Source organism: Tenrec ecaudatus, chromosome 13 (assembly GCF_050624435.1).
Source record: "Tenrec ecaudatus isolate mTenEca1 chromosome 13, mTenEca1.hap1, whole genome shotgun sequence".
Taxonomy (NCBI): Eukaryota; Metazoa; Chordata; class Mammalia; order Afrosoricida; family Tenrecidae; genus Tenrec; species Tenrec ecaudatus.
The window spans coordinates 105,272,606-105,295,133 of NC_134542.1; the positions used below are offsets into that span (position 1 = coordinate 105,272,606).

The 22,528-nt window shown below is 45.5% G+C and overlaps 1 protein-coding gene across 1 annotated transcript in view; it reads right to left on the reverse strand.

The window, feature by feature from the left end:
• The window catches only part of CFC1B (cryptic, EGF-CFC family member 1B), a 33,054-nt gene extending 11,277 nt beyond the window's left edge, over positions 1-21,777 (reverse strand). The window contains exons 1-4 of the mRNA XM_075529147.1: positions 21,747-21,777; positions 21,491-21,658; positions 20,696-20,804; positions 20,322-20,431 (exon numbers count right to left, since the gene is read on the reverse strand). Of these exons, the coding sequence (XP_075385262.1) occupies positions 20,322-20,431; positions 20,696-20,804; positions 21,491-21,658; positions 21,747-21,777 (418 nt within the window). The remainder of the gene's footprint in view (positions 1-20,321; positions 20,432-20,695; positions 20,805-21,490; positions 21,659-21,746) is intronic.
• Between the last annotated feature and the right edge of the window lie 751 nt (positions 21,778-22,528).

The window sequence follows — 22,528 nt, forward strand, 5'->3', positions numbered from 1 at the left end:
CATGACCCCAATTCTGCCTTATGAATCCAGCTAGATCAGAGCATGTACATGGGTACAGATAAGAGCTGAAAATCCAGGGAATCCAGGACAGATAAACCCCTCAGGACCAATATTGAGAGTAGTAATCCCATGAGTGTAAGGAGAAGATGGAGGGAGAAGGGGGAACCAATCATAAGGATGTACCTATAACCCCCTCCCAGGGTTGGACAACAGAAAAGTGGGTGAAGGGAGACATTGGGCCATGAAAGACATGAAAAATAATAATAATTTATAAATTATCAAGTGTCCATGAGGGAGGGAGGGTGGAGGAGGAGGGGAAAATGAGGAGCTGATACCAAGAGCTCAAGTAAAAAGAAAATATTTTTAAAATGATGATGGCAAAAATATACAAATGTGCTTGGTACAATGGATATATGTATGGATTGCGATTAAAGTTGTACAAGCACCCAATAAAATGATTTTAATATATATATATATATATAAAATCCCTAACCTTCACAGCAGATATTTTATTATTATTGCAAATTTGACATATTGAATAAAGAAATAATTGATAAGTTAAAAAAGTATGGAAGTCTCTATTATTATAGAACTACTTGATTCTCCCTTCAATTCTATCTATAAATATCATATTTGCAACTTTGATATTAGGATAAACATATTTATAACTGCTTTATATTCTTGATTAATTGACCATTTTATCATTAAAGAATGTCTTTATTTGTATTTTGCAACAGACTTTTTACTTAAAGTCTAATTTGCCTGTAATTAGGACTGCCAACCCAACTCTCTTTTGGTTATTATTTGCATGGGATATTTTATTTTATTCTTTATCTTTCAATGTACATGTGTGTCCTTGTATATGATCTCTCTCGTTTCCAAAACAATTTTATTGGGAGCTGTAATAGGTAGGTTTATTGTGCCAACCTGGCCAATAAACACATGTGGGATTAATTGAAGAGTCGAATGATAAATGGCTCGACAAGCCTCGCCTTTCTAATTCTTTAGTCTCTTGCTCTCTGATAGTCAGACAAGTGTGTGGCTGCCTTAACTAGCTCTCTGCCTCAGCTGGCAAGACTCACTTCCTGTGAGACATCCCTGAGGAGAAGCTACATGGACCTACCGTGATGCAGCCCTGGGTGTTGGAGAAGCCGCCTGGAGACCCCTGCCAGTGCTGAGATGTTTACACTGCCACTGGATTCAAAGACTTTCTACCCACTGACCTGTGATCCTCTTGTATTCGGCGTTGCTGTGTGTGTGTTTTGTGAGTTTGAGGAGGACTTTGTAGATCGGTGTCGGATATACGGGCTAAGTCAGACTTATCGGCTTGGACTGGATGGGGTTCAGATGCTTTCTGAATGTACACTTACCCTTTATATAAAACTCTCTCTGATACATATCTGAGCTTCTGTGGATTTGTTTCCCTAATTGACCCAGACTAACACAGGAGCTAATACAGTCCATAGTTCATCAAGCAACATTCACAAGTGGCACCACAATCAGTTCCAGAACATTCTCTTCCTTCTTGAACTCGACATCAATTTCCCTTTACTTGCCCCCACCCCAACACCAACTGTACACACCAGGAACCTTTATTCTGATTGCTGTCTCAATAGGTTCATCAATCCTGGGTTTCATATACTGAAAAACAGAAAAACATAACAAAAATTCAAGAGGGTTACCCTAATTACAAAATACATCTGCGATAAACCCCAATTAAAACAAACAAAACACAGAAAATGTTGAAAACCAGATCAGGCCCAACATGCATTAGAGGGGGAGTCAACTGACAAAGTTTTAACTGTTCAAGTCAGGTATATCATTTTGATCTCCTGTAATCATCTCGCCAATGCACTCTGTTTGGTAACCTGTTTCTTTCTAGCCCTCTATTTTTTTAAAAAAACAATTTATTAGGGGTTCATACAACTCTTATCACAGTCCATACATATACATACATCAATTGTATAAAGCACATTTGTACATTCTTTGCCCTAATCATTTTCTTTTTTTTTCTCCTCTTTTCCTTTTTTGCATTTTATTAGGGACTCATACAACTCTTATCACCATCCATACATATACATACATCAAATGTATAAAGCACATCTGCACATTCCCTGCCCCAATCATTCTCAAAGCATTTGCTCTCCACTTAAGCCCTTTGCATCAGGTCCTCTTTTTTTTCCCCCTCCCTCCCCGCTCCCCCCTCCCTCATGTGCCCTTGGTAATTTATACATCGTTATTTTGTCATATCTTGCCCAATCCGGAGTCTCCCTTCCCCCCCTTCTCTGCCATCCCTCTCCCAGGGAGGAGGTCACATGTGGATCCTTGTAATCAGTTCCCCCTTTCCAACCCACTCACCCTCCACTCTCCCAGCATCGCCCCTCACACCCTTGGTCCTGAAGGTATCATCCACCCTGGATTCCCTGTACCTCCAGCCCTCATATGTACCAGTGTACAGCCTCTGTCCTATCCAACCCTGCAAGGTAGAATACGGATCATGGTAGTTGGGGGGAGGAAGCATCCAGGATCTAGGGGAAAGCTGTGTTCTTCATCGGTACTACCTCGCACCCTAATTAACCCATCTCCTCTCCTAAACCCCTCTAGCAGGGGATCTCCATTGTCTAGCCCTCTATTAAAGATCGAGGGAAATCAGATCTCACAAATGTATCTCTTGAGCTTCCACTGTCATCCATAGCTTTCTGCAAACCAGGATCTCACAGTATAAGCTCTGATACTATTCCCTCCTTCAGCTTTGGATTATACGATTAGCAATCCTTCAGTCACTGATGTTCGTGTGCTTCCTCCATGTGGACTTAGTTGACAACTCATTGGAAACTAGCCTTTTAGACCCCAGACACTAGTTTATCTGATTGCTGGCAACCATCCAACCTCACCACACTTGGCTATGACACCCATATCGCTTGTGTTGCCTTCCTGAGGGCAAGTGTCAAACAGGGACATGATGTAAGAACGAATGGGTCTTAAATTGGACATAGACTTTAGTGTGAGCCCAAACCCATTCCTGGATCTATGAGTGTTTTTTCAATCTGCCTTTGGCTCCCTCTAGAGTCCTCCTTGTTAGTTTATGGTAGAAGACCTTACCAATAATCTCCCTAGGGCATAAAGATCTTCCATTAACATTGTCACCGATTATCCCGTGGTGATAATTTCTTAAAAACTCTATTGAGAGAGGGATATTAAGCCAATGTAGGCTAATTCCATATCGCAGTACCTGAATTATTCACTTGTGCAAAAAATATCCTTTTGTGGCTGGACACTATTTACACAAATGATGGGAGTTGGTTGTCAGGGAAAACTTACAATAATATTCACTGAGCATGTCAGCCACAAGTTTTCCAGAATAATATTTTTAAGATGTGTCTCTTGAGCACTTAGATCATGTTTTTTAAATTATCATTCTGCGGCTCTTATGCCTTTTGATTGGGACATTTAGTGTATATATATTATATAGATAGTCATTGTAATTACTGGTAATGAAGGACAAAATGTATGTGTGTGTGTGTGTGTGTGTGAATGTGTGCACACGTGTACCTGTAGGGTAAGTGAGCATACCCACCTGTCCTGTTCATAGCCTCCCCAGACCACCCCACTCATTGGAGGAATAGCTCCAGAGCTGACCAAGTGATCAGCAAGGACATTTCAAGGTGGTTATCAGGAGACATCCTTGGACAGGCAGTAGTGAGAATGATAATGGGTGAGTCTGCAGCCAGCATAGCTGCTCCCAGAATGCCCTTCCTTCTCTACCTTAAATGGTATAAAGGCCTTGCTTGTTTCAAGATGAGTGCCGCTGTTCTGAATCTAGAAAAAACTCAGTTAATTTTTGTATGATTTTGTAGCCTAATCTGGATGACGTATTGACACATTAATCTCTGTTTATATCTACATCTGTAAAATAAATCTATGGTAGGACTTTATCACTGACTTGCTATATGCTTAAGTAAAATGGTATAGATGAACAAAGGGGGGTCCACACCAAACCCTGACCCTGCCGCCTGCCTCAGTCTCAGTACTGCCTTTGTAAGTAAATGTCCCCCAGTAAAGTCCAGGTCTCTCACAGTGACTCCAGGTCAGTGTTCTGGTCTCTCAGCAGTGAGTGATTGGGAAGGACGATCCCTGATTCAGACATCTCCCTGAATAGCCTTCACTTTCTTTGTTCCTCATTTGGCCCAGTGCAAGCAAATACCATATTTGCTGCTTTGTTGTAGTAAAAATTTTTATTCTCTTCTCCTTTCCTTGTGTATTTTTGACATATTTTAACTGTGATTACCACATATAAGATCTTGCATTTATAACAACCTTGATTAAATTGAAACTGATTTAGCTTTGGTCACATACAAACACTCCATGCCTATCCCATTCTGCCTCCTCCCCATATATGCTGCTGCTAGCAAGTACATCTTTACATCACGTGTCCTTACCATGAATTTATAATGACAAAGCATGAAGGATATAACCTTCAGAATTACCATGCAAAAAGTACCTTTGACATTGCCCTAGACTTGCCCGTACAGCTGTTAGGTTTCTGGGGTGGTAGACTTCGGCTCATGCTCCGCAATGCTGAAAAAAATTCACATGCAGCAGAAGCACTTTTGTCAATCCAAGTAGCTATTATTATGAGGAAAGGGACGTTTCGGGTATTACAGTCTTGAAAGTACACACTCTCTCTGGACAACGTGCAAGGCCGCATGGGGGACAACGCAGGGCGGGGTGCTCATGACGGAGCATGGCCATTTCAGTGGAGCACGGGAAAACACGTGGAAGGGATACCAGGACAGGCACGAGGAACCAGTGAGCAGGAACCAGCGGAATGCAGCCAGAGAGGGCCCGCGGGTGCTTACATGGCATGCATGTGGGAGAGATTTCCACCCTCTGCTTGCAGCACATACAAACAAGAAAAGAGGGGGCAGCCTGCCCTCCATCCCCACTGGCTGGGGAGGCATGGTGGAGGGTATTGACTGATCTTATTGGCTGAGTTTAGGTGCACCTGTGTGATCTCATGTTGCTGCTGCCTAGTCTGCGCTCAGGTGGACCTTTTACCTGGGCCTAGGTGATTTGGGTCTGAGCATGCTCAGTTCTGGATTTTCCCATAGGTGTCTCGTGTGCCTGATTTCTTTCCAACCCCTTTATTGTGACATGGACAGCTCATTTTTGTTTAGTGCAGGCATTAGAGGGAGACAGCCCCCCATTGTCCCTATCTAGCTACCTTTCACTGCTACCTTTAATGGAGATTCTTTTTCCTTCTTTCCCGAGAGCTTGTCCAGTACACTATCATTTTCATCAGGAAACCTTCCTTAGCTTTTCCTTTTGAGAAAGTCATCACAACTCCCTCACTTTCGGTTTATTTGGGAATATCTTACTTTCACCTTCAGTCTTTTTCTAAAAACAGATGTATTGCATATAAGTCACAAATCATCCATTTCATTTGTTCAGTCTTATTAATAGTAGTTGTACAATCATCACTACAATCAATGTTAGAACATTTTCTTCATTCTTGTACTTGTTACTAGCTCCCCATTTCTCCCAGACTTTCCCTGCCATACCCCCAAGAGCCCACCAGTCCAGTTACTGTCTCTGTAGATGAACCTATGCTGGGTTGCATACACAGAAAAACGCTGTAAAAGGTAACAACAATAGCAAAGCACAGGTTGCTGTTAAACAAAGGTCTAGGATCACCTGTTACTGTTTTAGACAAAAGCCAGGTTGATTCAAGACACCTTCCAGACTGCTTCCAACATGCACTGAAAATCCCGGTAAATGACCTCAGACATCAGGTTTTACAATGATTGCAGGAGGTGATGACTGGCAGGGTTTGCAATAACCACAAGACTGCAAACAGTGTAAGGAAAGAATCAGTTTTTCACAGGGAACAATCTACATGTCTGCAGAGGGTTATCCGGCCATCAGCTGATGGCTACATGTCTCCAGGGGTCGACAGGCCATCTCCACCCCCCTGGGGTCCCAGATTCCAGGGTTTATCTAAATGGCCCAGCTTGCCTCCTTCCCGAGTTAGACCCTCCCTACTAATTAAGTTTAAAACGATTTTTTTTACTGCAAGAGAGGGGGTTACAATTTGGATTTCTAACAACTGAAATCTTAAATTATGTTATATTTCCCGTATTTTGATGGACAGTGGGCTCTTTCACCTTCTCTTCATAATTGTTATGAGAAGACACCAGGAACCAGAAATACATCTAAAGCCTGCTTTTGGAGGGTCCTATCCACGAACAGCCTGCACCGGGCTTGCAGGGGGATGTGGCTTGCAGGGGGATGTGGCTTGCAGGGGGATGTGGCTTGCAGGGGGATGTGCTCCTCACCCAGCAGGCGCTGGCTGTGCTCTGAAGTAAGCTCTAATGAGGAAAAGGGGTGAAAGGTCAGGGAACTGAAATCATGTCACTTACTTGCTCCTTTCTTTCAGTTTCCCATAGTAACTCCCCCAGAGAAGGGGTATGCACCAGTGGTAACAGATCACACCTTTCTGGGACATGCTGGCCTGGAACAAGTGAAGAATGGCTTGTGTAAACAACCCAGGATGGAGAGAGCGAGCTTATCATTGCTTTCTTGAAAAAGAAGGCACCTCACTCTGTCACGGAGAGGAAAACCAGCGGTGTGAAGAGCGGGGGTGGGGGCTGCTGTGAGATAGTGGCCTAGGAAGCCTGCCCCCATGGTGCCCTGTAAAGCAGACTGCTCCCCCACAGCAGGAGACAGATATGATCAGGCGTCTGTCTATTAAAGGTTCCCACAGGGGAACTCAGCAGTTCCTTTTTGTCTCCTGGGAGCTTGTTACTTCTTATTTATCTATTTGGACACCCAGGATGCATTTGCCAGGAAACTAGCTTGCCCCTCAGCTAACTGTTCACAATCCAGGGATAAGTTCTTTGTGGAGCTGCATACGTAAAGATTTCTCAGCTAATTAATTTGGTAGATGGATGATGGATGGACGGACGGATGGGTATTCTGGTTTTTCCTAGGTGGTCTCAACCTCAAGGAAGAGACAGGCTTTACCCATAGGTGCCTGGAGATTAAACAAACACCTGTATAGGGTCTCTATGAGCTGGCATCGACCTGACGGCAGTGGGTTTGATTTTTTTGGTTTGGGTCCATATGAGAAGCATCATTTTATTTTCCCTGGGAGCTATGGACAGGGATGCAGTACTGCTGGATGCTAGGAGAGAGAGCACCCACAGGCAAAGTGAGGTAAAGGGGCCCTGTGGGAGGCAGTGGGAGAGGTAAGATGTCTGCAGGGGTGATCTGAACAGTCCAGGATAATTTAAATTAAGCCAGCAAGCACCAGACCCCTAGGCTGTTTTTAGACTCCAAAGTCAGCAAACACAAGACTCTTTTGTGGAATCATTGTGTGATTACTTCCTTGTCCATCCCTGGAGGATGTAGCATGACCAGGTTCATGACTGCTCCTGAGGAATGTGACCAGACCTGGGATTGGTCTATTGGTGATCTAGGAACACAGACGGGCCAAGTACCCCACATGCGATCAAAATCCTTAGACCAGCTGTTTTAGTGGCTGCATTTTTTCCTTTCTAAATAAACTTTGATTTCTGCCTGTCGCTTATGACCCATGAGTCCATTCTTCAGTTCAAGGATTAACAACTCCTGTACACATCAGAGCAGGTGAGACACTCTGCTTCCTCCAGCAAGTGGTTGGCTGGACAGGAAACTTTCAGCTCAAGGGGGTTATTTGGGGGCTCTGTTTTATACTATAGTGAGGTGGTCGCTGAAAAGCTCGAGACCATTAACACCATGGCACTCCCATACCTGAGATTCAGACAAGGAAGGGGCAGGAAGCTGTAAGGTGGCTGTGGCTAGCTATGAGGGAAGGGCATCATTCAGATAGACAGGACACATAGGGAGTAGCTGCTTAGCTAGTGGGCGTTTTTGAAGCATTGATTCCATTCCCTAAACTCTATCCCAATGCACTTAAAATGATCCTTACAATCGTGCCACCACTCTTCCACCTGATCCCTGGGGCCTGGCTATTGGAGGTTTATAGTCTGATACCATAGCAGATGTAAAGCTCACAGCAAAAGACTACTCTAAGGCAAAGAATTCCTGAGAGAGAGAGAGAGAGAGAGAGAGAGAGAGAGAGAGAGAGAGAGAGAGAGAGAGAGAGAGAGAGAGAGAGAGAGAAGGTAGGGGTGAAGGTGTAAAAAATTAAGGCAGTTGCAAAACAGGTCAATGACTAGAACAATTAACTTGAAAGGTGAAAAGGGGGACCACCCTCAGCCCAGACAGGTTCTGCCAGTGCAGTAGGCATGCCCAGTGCTAGTATTGATCGGGGCAACTTTCCAGAGCAGACAGGCAGCTGAAGATGTCGGTGTTTCTCAATTTGGGTTGATTTCTCACATCAGCAACCAGAGTGGCCAGTCGGCAAGAGTAACCTTACTGGCAACACGATGGATGGAAAATCAGAGAAGTGAGCAGTGCTAATCATGGGTAACTCAAACCCGTGTAGTGTGGGGAGACATGCAGAAGGTGGCCCCAGGCTGGGGCCATCCCCACACTTGTAATCCTGTGGGCCCTCTGGGGAAGGGAGGTCCGTGTAATCCAGTCCTGGTACACCAATGCTCCATAAGCTGAAAACTGGGGTCCCTGCATGCATTATCTCCCCCTCTAGATAGTCACCTGCAGACATGGGCATAGCCATGGGACACCTGACGCCCTAACTCTAGTCCTGTTCCCCACGGAGGGGGGGGAAATTCTGATGTACCAAGGACTGGGTTGCCATGTCCAGGGGCGGGGCAACAGTCCTCTCGTGGACTCCGTCCTAAGGCAACCGCGCAGGAGACGGTTGGCGATTCCAGGAAGAGGCAGAGGGCCTTCTTCACCCTTGCCCAATAGTGAATTGTCAAGTCTTCTGGGCCCTGGGAGCAATAACTGATGGGCACTGGGCTGAGTTTGACCGTACTCATTTTTACGTCACAGGCCCGCTGCTTGTCCTTTGCTGCAAGGAGAGGGTGTCCTGTTGAGTGCTTATTTCAGGAACTCATTCATTTGTCCACCGAGTCTGACTGCAGCGCGATGGCCGAGGAGGTGAAAGGGCAGTTATGCCCTGCTGTCAGGCCAGTCCTGTACCTCATGCCCAGGGAAGTGGGTACCCAGGTCACGGTCCACAGCGTCGGGGCGTCACAGACAGCACAGAGCTGGGAGAGGCCCCCAATGGTAGAGCGTTGTGACACTCCGGTGCAGGGACAGGTGTGCGGCAGGTTGGTGGCAGGGTCTGTGGCCATCAGCCCACAGTTCCGCCAGCTGCTGTGCTTTCATTCCTGCTTGCCTCCCTGCTTCCATGGTGACACGGACAGCGCGCCCAGACGCCCAGGACACATCAGTGGCCAGTGTGTTGGGATCGTTCTTAGCTGGACTAATCTTTTTTTTGTTTTTAAATCATCTTATTGGGGGCTCCTACAGCTCATCACAATCCACCCATCCATCCATTGTGGCAAGCACATTTGTACATTTGTTGTCATCGTCATTTTCAAAACATTTGCTTTCTACTTGAGCCCTTAATATCACCTCCTCATTTTCTCCATCCCGCCCCGCCTCCCCTCCCTCACAAATCCTTGATAATGTATACATTATTATTATCATTATTTTGTCTTGTCTTACACTGTCTGATGTCTCCCTTCACCCACTGTTACGTCATCCTGGCTAATCTTACTCCTTTTAGGAGTCCGCCCTCGTGGCATTTTCAGGGTGGCCCCATCCCCCTGTGCTGGCCGCTATGTTTAGAACAGCTTCGGTAAGGAGCAAGACTGGGACATCAACAGTCATGCCCGCTTCACCCCCATGGACTCCCAGGGGTTTTCAGCCTCCTGGCTTGCTTGCCAGCTGTGTAGTAGGTGGCAAAACACTCTCCACACCCACTGACCTCAGGTTGATTCCGATTCATAGTGACCCGATAGGCCAGGCTAGAATGGACCCTAGGGGCTTCCCAAACCGTGAATCTTCCCAGGTGTGGAAAGCTTCATGCCCCTCGTCTGGTCTCTGAAATGTCTTAGTTTTGAACTGCTGACATTGAGGTTTACAGCCCAATGCAGAAACACTACCCCACCGGGGCTCAGAGCCCCAGGTGTCCCGAGATGGAAAAACAGACCTGCGGCCAATCAGAGAGGCACTGTTTTACTTTCACTAGGGGCTTAGCGACAGGGACACAGTGCGGCTTCTTACTGGAAGTGGCTGGCTGGACAGGATGGTTTCCATTGGGGCAGGGGTGGGGTGGGAGGTGAGCTGGCCTAGGGTGGAGCCACTGGTCCCCTTTGAAGCCCATCAACACCATGGTGCTAACAGCCGAGAAGCCCTCAAAATTCTCATGAGGAAGGGCTGGGAACAGGGAGCCTTCACAATGCCCCTGGTGGTGATGCGCCTTGGCTGTCTCTGGGGGAAGGGTATCTTATAAGTGCACAGAAGGATACCCAGGAATCCCTGATAAGCCTCAGCAGCCAATTTTCAAGCATTAACTCATGTCCCAACACTTACTAATAGAAATTATTTTATTAGAGGTCAATAAAATTGATCCTAATTTTACTTAAAATATAAATTAGTGCTTAGATCCTATATGTTTATATTAACAGTGAACAGTTTTTTTGTTTTCTTTTTTCCCCCCACAATTGCAGTCTCCCAAATATTCTCTTAGCTGTGTTTTCTAACTGCAGCTATTGGAAATAAGACAAGATGCCCGTTTGTCTGCCTCCGTTTTTCATTATGCTTCATGCTGATGTAACTGTATAGAAGATAGGCATTCTATAAACAAATTATTTTTCCACAAATGTGTAGACTTATTCATCAAGCTCTTGGGATAAATTTGTGCAGTGCACTACTTGTTACTACAATAATTAAATTGTAGTGGGTGGCACTGCTCAGGATGCCCTAGAAACTATTGAAATACAACTTTGCTATTAAAAAATAATCATTATTGTCTAGAAATATTTGCCTCAAAATTTGAATAATTCTTTAGACTCATGAATCAAACTCTAAGTGAACTATCAACCGAATTCCATTTCAGTTTGTCTCACACTTATTTGAGTATTACATTTAAATCATATTTTCATAGCCAATGGCTGCAAATGCCCTTATAATATAAATTTTACTATAATTGTCTGATAGAAACTTATGAGCTAAAGTAGATTAAAAATAATGTTTAAAAAAACACGAGAGTAGCATCTAACTTAAGATGATACTCAATGAAAGACCGTCTCGAAGAGGAGACTCTGGATAGGGCACCATTAGCAGCTCCTCTCTGTGTCTCCTCTGGGCATCCTACACAAATCCCCGCGTCTGACAGACTTCTGTGGTAACTGGGCAACCTTTACATGGCTTCTCGTTACTCTCCCAACCCTCTTGAGGGGGCTGTGTGCACTGTGATCAAGTCAATTCCAACTCATAGCAAAAAGGTTCCGGTAAAACTTCTCAGGAGCAGACAATCTCATCTTTCTCTTAGTGGTGGGTTTGAACCATTGACCTTGTCTTTAGAGGTCCGACACTTAGCCAACAGTGCCGCCAAGGGTCCTGAATCCAGCAGAGTGTCGCCTCGATAATTATTTGTCGGGTGTGTGTGTATGTGGGTTCATGCTCTTATATAGAGAGCTAAAGTAGCAGCTCATTTAGCGCATGGCTTAGCTTCTCTCTTACCCACACTGTGAACTCTCCAGTTTCCTACATATGTTTCCTTAGTACCCATAAGCTCAAACACTCAACGCCATCCAGACTATTCTGACTCACTGTGACTCAATAGGACAGAGTAGAACAGCCTCTGTAGCTTTCTAAGACTACACCTCTTTATAGAGTAGAAAACCCCCTTTCCCTCCAGTAGCTCAAGGTTTTGAGTTGCTGACCTTGCGGACAGCAGTCCCACCCATAACCCCCCACACCACCAGGGCTCCACATACCATCAGCCACGGACAAAAGGAGCAACCAGTTAAAGTGACCCCGTGGAGTAGCATGTCTTGGTGGAGACTGTCTTGATGCAGGAAGCTGTTGGTATGGTTAGCTTTCTCAAGTGGGTAATACCTTAGTTCTTGGCTTTGAACGATGAAAGAATTCATGCTGAAGCCTGCTTTGTAATCCAAAGCAGGATTTTTATGAAGGACAAGACAAGTTTTAGGTGTTACAGTCTCAGAAGGGTACATGCTATTTCTGGGAAGTTGGCCAAGTCATACGGAAGCCGCACTGGGGTTCACAACTGTACACGAACTACCTTGTGGCCAAGAGCAAAACACCTGGCATGGGGGCTTGAGTAAGAGCGTGCTCAGTTTGGGATCTTCATTCAGTGTCTAATGGTTCCCTGATTTCTCTCTAACCTCCTTGATGGGGGGCGTTTGCAGGCATGGGAGGGACAACCCCCAACCCTAGATCTAGCTACCTAACAGTATTCATTAAAAAACACTTTTCTGCCAACAAAAGCCATCTGCGTAACATGTAACTTTGTATCACATGAAGTCCTGGGACTGAGTTTTCCATTACATCCTTTATTTTAAATAAAGATATTTGATCAGTTGGTTAATTCAGGCTGCCTTGTCTATTTGAGTTCTTTTCATTCATATTTTATTCTTGATTATTTACCTGAATAATATAATAGCATATTCTTATTGTTTTCTCTCCTCCTAGGTTTCTAAGGACCCCAGGAGTCCTGGTGGCGTCGTGGGCATGCGTTGTGCTGTGATCCACAAGCCTGGCAGTTCAGAACCACTAGCAGCTCCTCAGTTACAGTCTTAGAACCCCACCGGGGGTCATGATGAGTCAGCATTGAGTCGGTTGGGGGGCAGGGAGGTGGCACAGTAAGTTACACGCTGAGGCAGATTAAAAGAAGACTGCCTGCACTTCTCTCCACTCCCGTTTCCTCTGTCAACATGGGCCTTTGTGACACTGCTGCAGGATAATTAGGACAAGGTCAGCAGTTCAAACCACCCACCATCGCGTGGGGGACAAAAAGGGTTTCTTCTCCTGTAGAAATGTATAGCCTTGGAAACACACAAGTCAGTGCTAGCCTGTCCTGTACAGTTATTGGAATTGGATTGATGGCAGTGAGCTCTTGGTTTTGCTTTGATTTCTAGTTATCTATCTAAATATAGTTGTCATCAACTGGTGGAGAGATAATTTGCATGACATGGTCAGCTTAAAGAATGTCTACATCTCAAGTGCTGTACAGTTTGTGAAATGAGATCCTTAGGTCCTGTTTAGTTGTCCAAAGTTCATCAGACACATTTAGCTTCAGATTGGAATCAACCATCATGAGGACTTTTGCATCCGGATCACCTCATTTCTGCCGAACTGTGGAAGGAAGGCATTTGGACTTCATAAAACCAGTTCTTGTTGGAAGAACCTGTAGATACTTTTGGCTGCATTCTCTCTTGTGCGTGCGTTCCAGTGGGTTTTGCAGTGTAGAATCTTTCCCATTGAAGGGTAGAAATCTCAATTACTAATCATCCTGAAGTCCTGTCACAAAGGAACAGTACTGCTGGAAGATGGAGAGGAGACAGGTGCAGGCAGCCTGCCGTCAGTCTCTGCACCCCTCTCCCCCTCCACCAGCTCCTCACACCTCTCTGCTGGTCTTCCTTCATCTACCACACCCAGAGCACCGCGGCGCTTGGGACACACCAATGGCACTGTTCCTGCCCACAAAGACTGAGAGACTAGTGGGAAATACACTGCTATCCCATGAGTGGCAGAACATGTTGTTGCTAATCTATGATGACTTTATCTAGTGGCCAAGGGACATTCAGGGAGAAGCTGTTATCTCAAGGGATTGAGATGTGGGTCTCACAATAGATAGAGCCACCAACTGTGAATGCTCAGTTTCCCTACTCTGAAATCATCAGCTAGGATTCTGGTTGAGTCAAGCCCCAGCAATTAAGCGCACTCACTCACCTCAATCTTATAGCTTGAAATAAGGTTTATGAAACAAAAACAAACAAACCACTCGCTTTTGTAAATATGTTTATTAAGCAATAAGAACATTCACCTAGTATCATAGTAAGCAGTCCATTAACACAGTGGCTGGTTATAGGATTCTCTCCAATGCCAGCTGCTAGCTCAATTATAGAGCAGACCCTTTGAGATCCAGGACGGATCTTCCTTCCCAGTCACCAAAGATGGTGCTAGTTGCAAACCAAGCATTGCAGGAGGAAGCAGGGCAGAAGGATGAGAAAACTCATTGTGTGCTGTGAATTTAGTCCATCAGAATGTGAAGGAAGAAAATCTTGCAGCCCTGGGGAAATAAAAGAAAAAACTATTGTAATAAGAAACAGTCTAACCTGAGAACTTAAGTCAGAAAATACATGATGTCTGAGGAAGCAGAAGACAGTTGTACCAAGATAGGTGAACTGTCAGTAGGCAGACAAACATGGTTTTGCTACATCAATGCCCTATATGTTATATGTATTATTCTGGCAAACCTATGATGGACTTTCTGTCTTATTTTGTTTTTGTTTGTTTATATTAGGTTGCGTTTCAGAGGTGGTATGTCATTGGGGTTCACCCTCTTGAATTTGTGTCACATGTTTTTCTGTTTTTCAGTAAATGAAACCTAGGATTGATGAACCTATAGCAGGGGGTCCTCAAACTTTGTAAACTGGGGCCCCGTTCCCTGTCCCTCAGACCCATTGGAGGGCTGGGCTATAGTTAAAAAAAAAAAACTATGAACAAATTCCTATGCACACTGCACATATCTTGTTTTGAAGTAAAAAAACAAATAGGGCAAAAACACCAGGCGGGCCGGATAAATGTCCTCGGTGGGCTGCATGTGGCCCACGGGTCATAGTTTGAGGATGCCTGACCTATAGGGACAGCAAGTAGAATAAAGGTTTTGGGAGGTGTGGCAGTTATATAATCTAACAAAGGGGTGGAGTTTAGCCTGTCAATCTGGTCAGAGTCAATGAGGCCTCAGTATGGGCATGGCCTTCTCCTGAGGATTCTGGGAACTGCTGTCTTCCTCCCTGGAGGTGGGACACACATGGTCCCTGTGAGACATTCCTGTTGACAAGCCACATGGAGCCAGAGCCCTGGAGCTGGAGGAGCCACGTGTAAACTAAGATGCTAGCCCTAAGATGCTTCCACTGTCACTGAATCCACCACAAGACTTTCCACACACTGGCCTGTGATCTGCCTGCATTTAGAGTCATTACATGTGCTGCGTGAGTCTGAAGAGGAATTTATAGACTGGCATTGGACATCTGGGGTAATATCGGTCTTGGGGACTTGACCTAGATTGGGCTGGGATGTTTTAATATACATCTTTGATATAAAGCTCTGTCTTACATACATAGGAGTGTCTATGAATTTTTTTCTTTTGTCACCCCAGACTGACACAGGGGGCAAGAGACACTGTACTGGTGGTAGGTATTGAAGGGAGACGATGTCAAAGAGTGCAGGAAGGAAAGGAGTGTTTGGAAACGGGTTGTGGTAGCAATTGTACAACTCTGCTTGACATGATTGAACTGTGGAATGATATCTGAACTAATAATAAATGTTTAAAAAGAAATAATCTCTTACACTGTGAATGAGAAAGATTTCTGCCTATTCTTATAAAGGCACTTTACTCTTCCAGGGTCCTCAGAAGACTTTGACCCTCAAGACTGCTTTGAGGGCCAGATAGCCAGGAGGCTTGGAGATGGGGGCACCACCAGGAAAGCTCCTGTGTAGTAAGGCTCCTCTCACACCAGCAGCAGGGCCACAGAAACCTTCCCCTGGCTAAGTAGACATCCCAACACTTCAGAGGGCGTCTCCCAGTTGGAAAAGTCAGCTCAGGGAAAATGTTCTTCTCTCTAGTCTTAATATTCCCTCACTTCTGCCAGAAATAGCTGCATCTAGTGGAACTGAAATGGAGAATTTGTTTGTTGCTTAAAAAAAAAATAGCCCTTCATCCCAATTATCAAATGCACTGACCAAGGCCCAAAGATGACTTCAGGCGGTCCTGCACTACCAGGACCAAATAGATCTGGTTTAATATAATAGTTAACTAACACAACTTGCATTCAATATTGATTTGTTACAAACATTTCCCAGTAAGACTTCTTTCATTAAAGCCAGAACACCTGTTTCTGTCAAGTCAATTCCAACCCACAGAGACTACAGGACGGAATAGACCTGCCTCATAGCATTTCCAAGCTTGTAATCTTCATGGAAGCAAATGATCCCATCTTTCGCCCGTGGAGAATGTGGTGGATTTTAACAACAGACCTGTCAATCTGCAGCTGATCTTTAACCAGGGGTGAGAGGGAGGGGGTGGGGAGGGGTAAGATTGTGGGCTTATTAAGCAGGAGGAAATCATCTATATCTAAAGCAGTAGCTAATGCTCCTGAAGAAGAATCCAGGAGCGTCAACAACCCCACAGCACTGTGGAGCCAGAGCTGAGAGGCTGTGTACAGTTCATCTGCCTTCCGAGCTATCGCTTTCCACAGGCAGGCAATGAGCTGCTCTGGGTGCGGCTAGCTCAAGCAGTCAGAGCCTGGCTCTCTCCCAGAGGCTGGGAACCCAGCACAGGCCCTGCTTGGTAATCTGAGTGCCCATTGGCTGCGTAAAGGTCTTCTTAAAACCCCAAGTGACTGCAATGTGAAGCAGTGCTGAGGCAGGGCCATTGAGGCAGGGCATTCTCATTTTCAAATCTGGCAAGGCAGCTAGCAGGTGAGCAAGACTACACATATGTTGGCTGGTTGGTTGATCTTTGCCAGTAAAAGTAACTTTTTAAATGTGCTTGAAGCTCTAAGGTGAAGCTTAATCTGTTTGCTGTTTTACCTCTCTCTGCATGCTTCTGGTATCACTCAATGCGTCATTGTTGAGGAGCCCTCGTGGGGTAGGGGGGTCCCTATGAGTCAATATTGACTTGATGGCATTGAGTTTGGGGTTTGGTGTCATTGTTTAGACTATTAATTAATTCTTGGTCCTAATGACAATTACCGTTAATTCTTTGGGGCTAAAGGCAGGAAGAATTATGCTCTCGATTCTCTGAGGAGATATTAAAAATGCTTGCTCAGAGTTTGTCATTCTCTGCCAGTGTGGCAGAGAAAGGAGGTCCTTGAAAGTCCTTTAGCCTGATCATCTTTGGAAGAGACATACTGTGTCTTTTCTTCAATATTTTAATGATATTGTAGGCACAGTTTTGGATTCTATTTTCTACATAGTACTTTAAAAACCATTAAAATATCTCATTAAAAGTTACAAAACGCTTATCCATCCATTAATTTGCTCTTGAATACTCAGCGCATGACCAAATTTGTTAATATTCTAAATAACACCATCAAACATTTTTCATGGTATCCATATTGATAATTCTTCTTATAGGAAGAGATTAGGAACTTCACAATGGTTAAGAATCAAGCCCTACTTACTAGCTATTGTAGTTCGCCCCTCTAACCCTCAATGTCCTCAGATATAACATCTGAGCTTAATTGATATTCTACAGGGGAGTTAAATATATTCAACAGAGAAATATAGTCTCGTCAACAAAGGTAATAGAAAAACTTGATTTCCACATGCAGAAAAATGAAACAACATCCATACTTTACTCCGTACACAAAAACTTGAAAATGGATTAAGGGCCTAAATGTTAACTCTAAACCCATAAAGTTCTTCCAAGAAAATATAGAAGCAAAACTGTGCACATTTTTTTCATTGATAAGTTAGCAAGCATAAAAATGAATGCCCAGACAACAGAAAACAATTTGGATGACCGGGGACACATAAAAATTCCTGAAAATAAAATAATTTGACAGACTGGGCTAGGTTAAACCCAAGATTACTACCCTGAGATCATCTTTCAATCTTAAATCAAAACCAGCCCCTTAGGTTGCCTTGTATTTAAATAACAAATTGGCTACAAAAACCAATGAATATCAATTCCTTTAAAAATATCATCTGCATGAGACCGAGTTGTCAACCATTATTTTAAAGTAAAGAACATGACGGGCCCTTCCCTCCACTCTGCCATCAAGTAGATTCCAACTCATAGTGACTCGACGGACAGAGTAGAAGGGCCCCTGAGGGTCTCCGGGACTGTAAATCTTCACAAGAGTAGAGAGCCTCTCCCTTCTCCCTCAGAGGAGCTAGTGACTTTGAACTGCTGACCCTCCGTTAGCAGCCCAGCATTTCTCTTACTAGGGGCTCCTTCTGTTACTGACCCGGGAAACTAGATCAATGCAGAGGCATTATGAAAAATGCAACCAATGTCACTGAACAAGCTGTGTGGAAATTGCTCAAGAGGAACCTAAACTGCTGTGTAAACCCTCACCCCAAATCCAATAAAATACAAGTGTTTTGAAAAAAATAAACACTCGAAGATATAGCAATACATTTGGTATAGGGGCTATAGGGTTTTATGAGAATTGAAATTGGATCTATAGAAAGTTCCAGAAATATACTGACATCTGACAAATGTATTTCTCATCATGATTATTGTTATCTTGAACATCACCATGCCCATCCTTGACGTAGGATTCGTTGTCGATGAGGACAAAAAGTATCAATGGTCTTTATGTATCTGGCAGCTTACTTGAAAGCACGACTGCACTGTCTTGCTCTGCTTTGGTCACAGCAGAAACCAGAAATGTGGTGCCATTGTCGTCAACTAGCCATGCTCCTGTTAGAGCTTGTAAGGACATAAACTACGGATCACAGAGCTGCATCCCTCTATCGCTTCAAACCCTCAGCTGTCTTGCATAACCCGCCAACCAACGAGCCATCACGGGGTCCATTCTCACTGCCAGCAACCCTAAAGCCTCTCTGTCTCCCTTGGTGCAGCTGGTGGAGTCGAACAGCTGGCCTTGCTGCTGTTAGCAGTCCAACATATAACCCACTGTGCCAGCTGAGATCCTTGGAGATTGGAAGTCACAGCTAGTCCTTCATCCGTGTCCTCTCCGGGGCAGGGAAATGACTTTCCCTGTGAAGACAATACAGGCACCACCTGAAGTTCTTCTGATGATCCCTTCATTGTGTCCTCTCCCTAGGGCCTGGACGAAATCAGTGCAGAGCCACAAGAGAGAGAGCCCAGGGGGAAAGGGACTGAGGGAAAGGGTTTACAATGTCAGTCTCCTTACTTGCACTGCTAGTATCAGCAGAGAGAGGGCAGGAGCAGGGAGTCAGGGGGCAGGACTGGATCCTCATTAATTATGTCCCTCCACAGAGGGTTCCACAGAGACTCACTGGGGAGGGGGGAGGGGGGAAGTGGTCTGAAGGGTTGTGCCTTCTTCCACTGATGCTGGTCCTGCCCAGGCGGACTAGGCTGGTGGGAGAAGAGTGCAGGTGTGCCCGTGATTCTCTGTGCAGAGGAGACTCCAGCAGCAGTGTGTCTCATCTGCATGTTGGCCCAGGAAATGCACGCTCCTGAGTTTTACACGGCAAACTTAAAATCCCCCGGCTTTTGGGAAGGTTCACAACTGCTCAGTCTCCACAAGACCCCACATCACAAAGGACACTGTCCTCCACCACCCTGCTACCCATTTTCACATCCTACTAAGCATAGTCCTCAGACCCCGTGGGTTCTGTGCTAGATTTCACCTTCTGCCCCGCGCTTTGGTGCCAGAGGAGAGGTCAAAGAACCCTTCACGGGGAGGGTATTAAGATGTAAAGGCGCTAGTGAATTTGCAGGACAAACAGACCAGCTTACATCTGTTCAAAATGTGTGGTTACTGGAAAGAACAAACAAGACCGCTGAACAAAAGCAGTGTTTGTCTAATCCGCATATCGGTGTTCGGTGCCATTGGGTGGTCTTGGGCCCATAGAACAAAACCCGACACAGCCCTTTGCAATCCTCACACTTGTTTTTATTGCTTAAGCCATTGTTGTCGCCACTCAGTCAATCCATCTCCCCCAGGGCCTTCCTCTCTTTTGCTGACCCTCTGTCACCAAACATGATGGCCTTCTCCTGACAACAGGGCATCTGACAAAGCATGTAAGATGCAGTCTCTCCATCCTTGCCTCTAAGGAGCGCTCTGGCCTTAGTTCTTCCATGACAGATTCAGCAGTCCCTGGTACTTTCAATAGTCTTCTCCAGCACCACCATTCAAATGCCTCGATTGCTGTCTACGGTCTTGTTTATGTGATGTTCAACTCTTAAATGCATAGGATGCAATGGAGAGTGCCATGGCTTGGGTCAGGTGCACCTTAGTCCTCAAAGTAGCACCCTTGACTTTCAATACAGTCTTGCGCAGCATATTTCCCTTAATGCAATATGTCTTTTGATCTATTAACTATACTTGACTGACAGTGCTTTATTGATCTGCCTGTATGATGAGCTAATAATTTATAAAGAAGCCTGCAACATATACTGAGGCAGGAGCAGAAGACGTGGGTTCTCTTACCGCAGAAGCCTTGAGTTTGTCGGGAGAGGCAATGCAGGGCGCCGTAGACGCACCTACAAAGGCGGCAGCTGAGGACAATCCAGGCTCCGTGCGCGAGGGCACCACATTCTCTTAGGAGGATACAGAAAGGGTATCAATGGTGTCCTTACTCACACCTTAGTCCTCCTCCTCCTCCCCTCCCTTGCCCTTGTCCTGGGTTCTCCCTGGCACCCTTTTATTCCCACCACCGCCACCTCCTTGCCCACCCCGATCCACCAGCACCCCCCTCCAGCACGCGCCCCGCCAGGGTGCCTGCACTGTGTACGGACGGTCACACCCCCCAGTGTCCCCTCATATCGTCCTATCAAGGCCACTCGGCCTCTTCCCCAGCCTACCTGCGCCGCAGGTCTTGCTCGCAGTGGCGCCCGGTGAAATGGGAGGGGCACACACAGAAGCTGCCCAAGATGCAGGTGCCCCCGTTCAGACAGCAGCGGGGCCAGGGGGCTGGAGGGATGGGGGCTGGGCGTGAGCACCACCCTCCACACCACCCCGGGGGCGGTGTTGACCTAAGGAGATTGCCTCCACCGCCCCCCACTCCCAAACATGCCGCCCGCCACCCCCAAGACACACCATAAAACCTGCCCCTGGCCTGCCTGGTGTTTGCTTGCTAATTTGGGGATTAAGAACACAGTGCTGGAGGTGCCAAAGAACCCCGTGCCCTGCCAGCGGCATGTTCCCTCCCTTTTTTTCACATGTTGACGTTTGGCGCCCCCACCCCCAGACAGTGATGCAGCCCAGGCCTTCGCTGCGGGGACCACCCAGTGTGGGGCGCCGCAAGACCCGGAGCCTCCGCGATTTCAAGGACCTGGCGGCGCTCACAGAGCAGGCCGGCGCCCACCGTTATCTGGGGCGCCCACCGTTATCTGGGCTTGGGGTATTTGTTTTAAGTGCAGACAAATCACAGCACTGTGGACCTGCAGGAAGATACTGGTGCAGATGCAACCTTTTACCAGGGAAACGGTCATATGTTTTTCAAGCGGAATAGAGCACAGTGGATGTTAACTTTTATCACGTCATTTGAAGGTGATGCTAAAATGTGCTCATTTTTATTCTTAGTAGAGCCTGGGTTTTTATGATCCTGAACAGACCTGCCAGAATGCAAAGGCCGCCTTGGCTCTGCTCCCACTTACCCTTTTGGAGGCCCCAGAAGTGGGGAAGCGAGTCTGGCTCTTGCCTCCAGCCTTCAGTCACATCGCTAAAATTATTGAAGATCCAGTTGAGTGATTTTTGCTGGTGACTCTGTGTTGTAACATTGCTGATTCTTTCTTTATCACCTTCATGTTTCTCTCTTTGATAGCCTGTTAAAACACATGAAAAACACCACACTGATATGATAGGTACTTTATGTCATAAAAATCAAGACACTATCGATAAAATTATTCTTACTATTTCCCATAGGGATGATCTGTAATGCCATACCGATCCTCAGCAGAAGCCTAGATTATTTTAAAACAGAAACAGCAATAAGACTTAAAATATACACATATCAACAGAAATTCACATTTGTATTAAATGCAATGTGATCATTTGATATAAATATATGCTACACATATAAAAATAGTTAACACATAATTCTCCCTGGTTCGCCGACATCAATTCAACTCTGACTCATAGTAACCCCATAGAACAGAGTAGAGCTAACCTTTGTGTTTCCAAAACTTTAAACCGTTTGGGAAGCAAGCAGCCTCCTCTTTTGGCTTCAGAAGGACTGGTGCCTTCAAACTGGCTGAACTTGGAGGCTAGCAGCGCAATGCACAGACAGCTGGTGCCGCTAGTGCTTCTTAATTAGGGGGTTTCAAAAAGTTTGTGGGGGAAATTCCATTATAATTTAACCCCATGTTCCCCATGAACTTTTGGAAGCCCCTTTGTACTTCAATTAGGAAGCCCATTCACGCATACATTCTAATTTATTCTGGATGCTTTTGAAATCCCCCTTAGGTCTAGGGCCTGGGTGACCTCTGTCCTTACCTGATATGGTGACCCTGCATCAGTTTTCCACCGACGTCTCTGTTACAAGACACGGCTCCTTCCTTCATCTGTGCAGTGAAGATCCGTTTCCAAGGAAATTGTGTCTCAACAGTGTTTGCCTCTGAAGGTACTCCAGGCTCAGGATCCAGACACAAACTGGGTAAGTGCAGAAGACACAGAAATCTGCTTCCCTGTGCCTG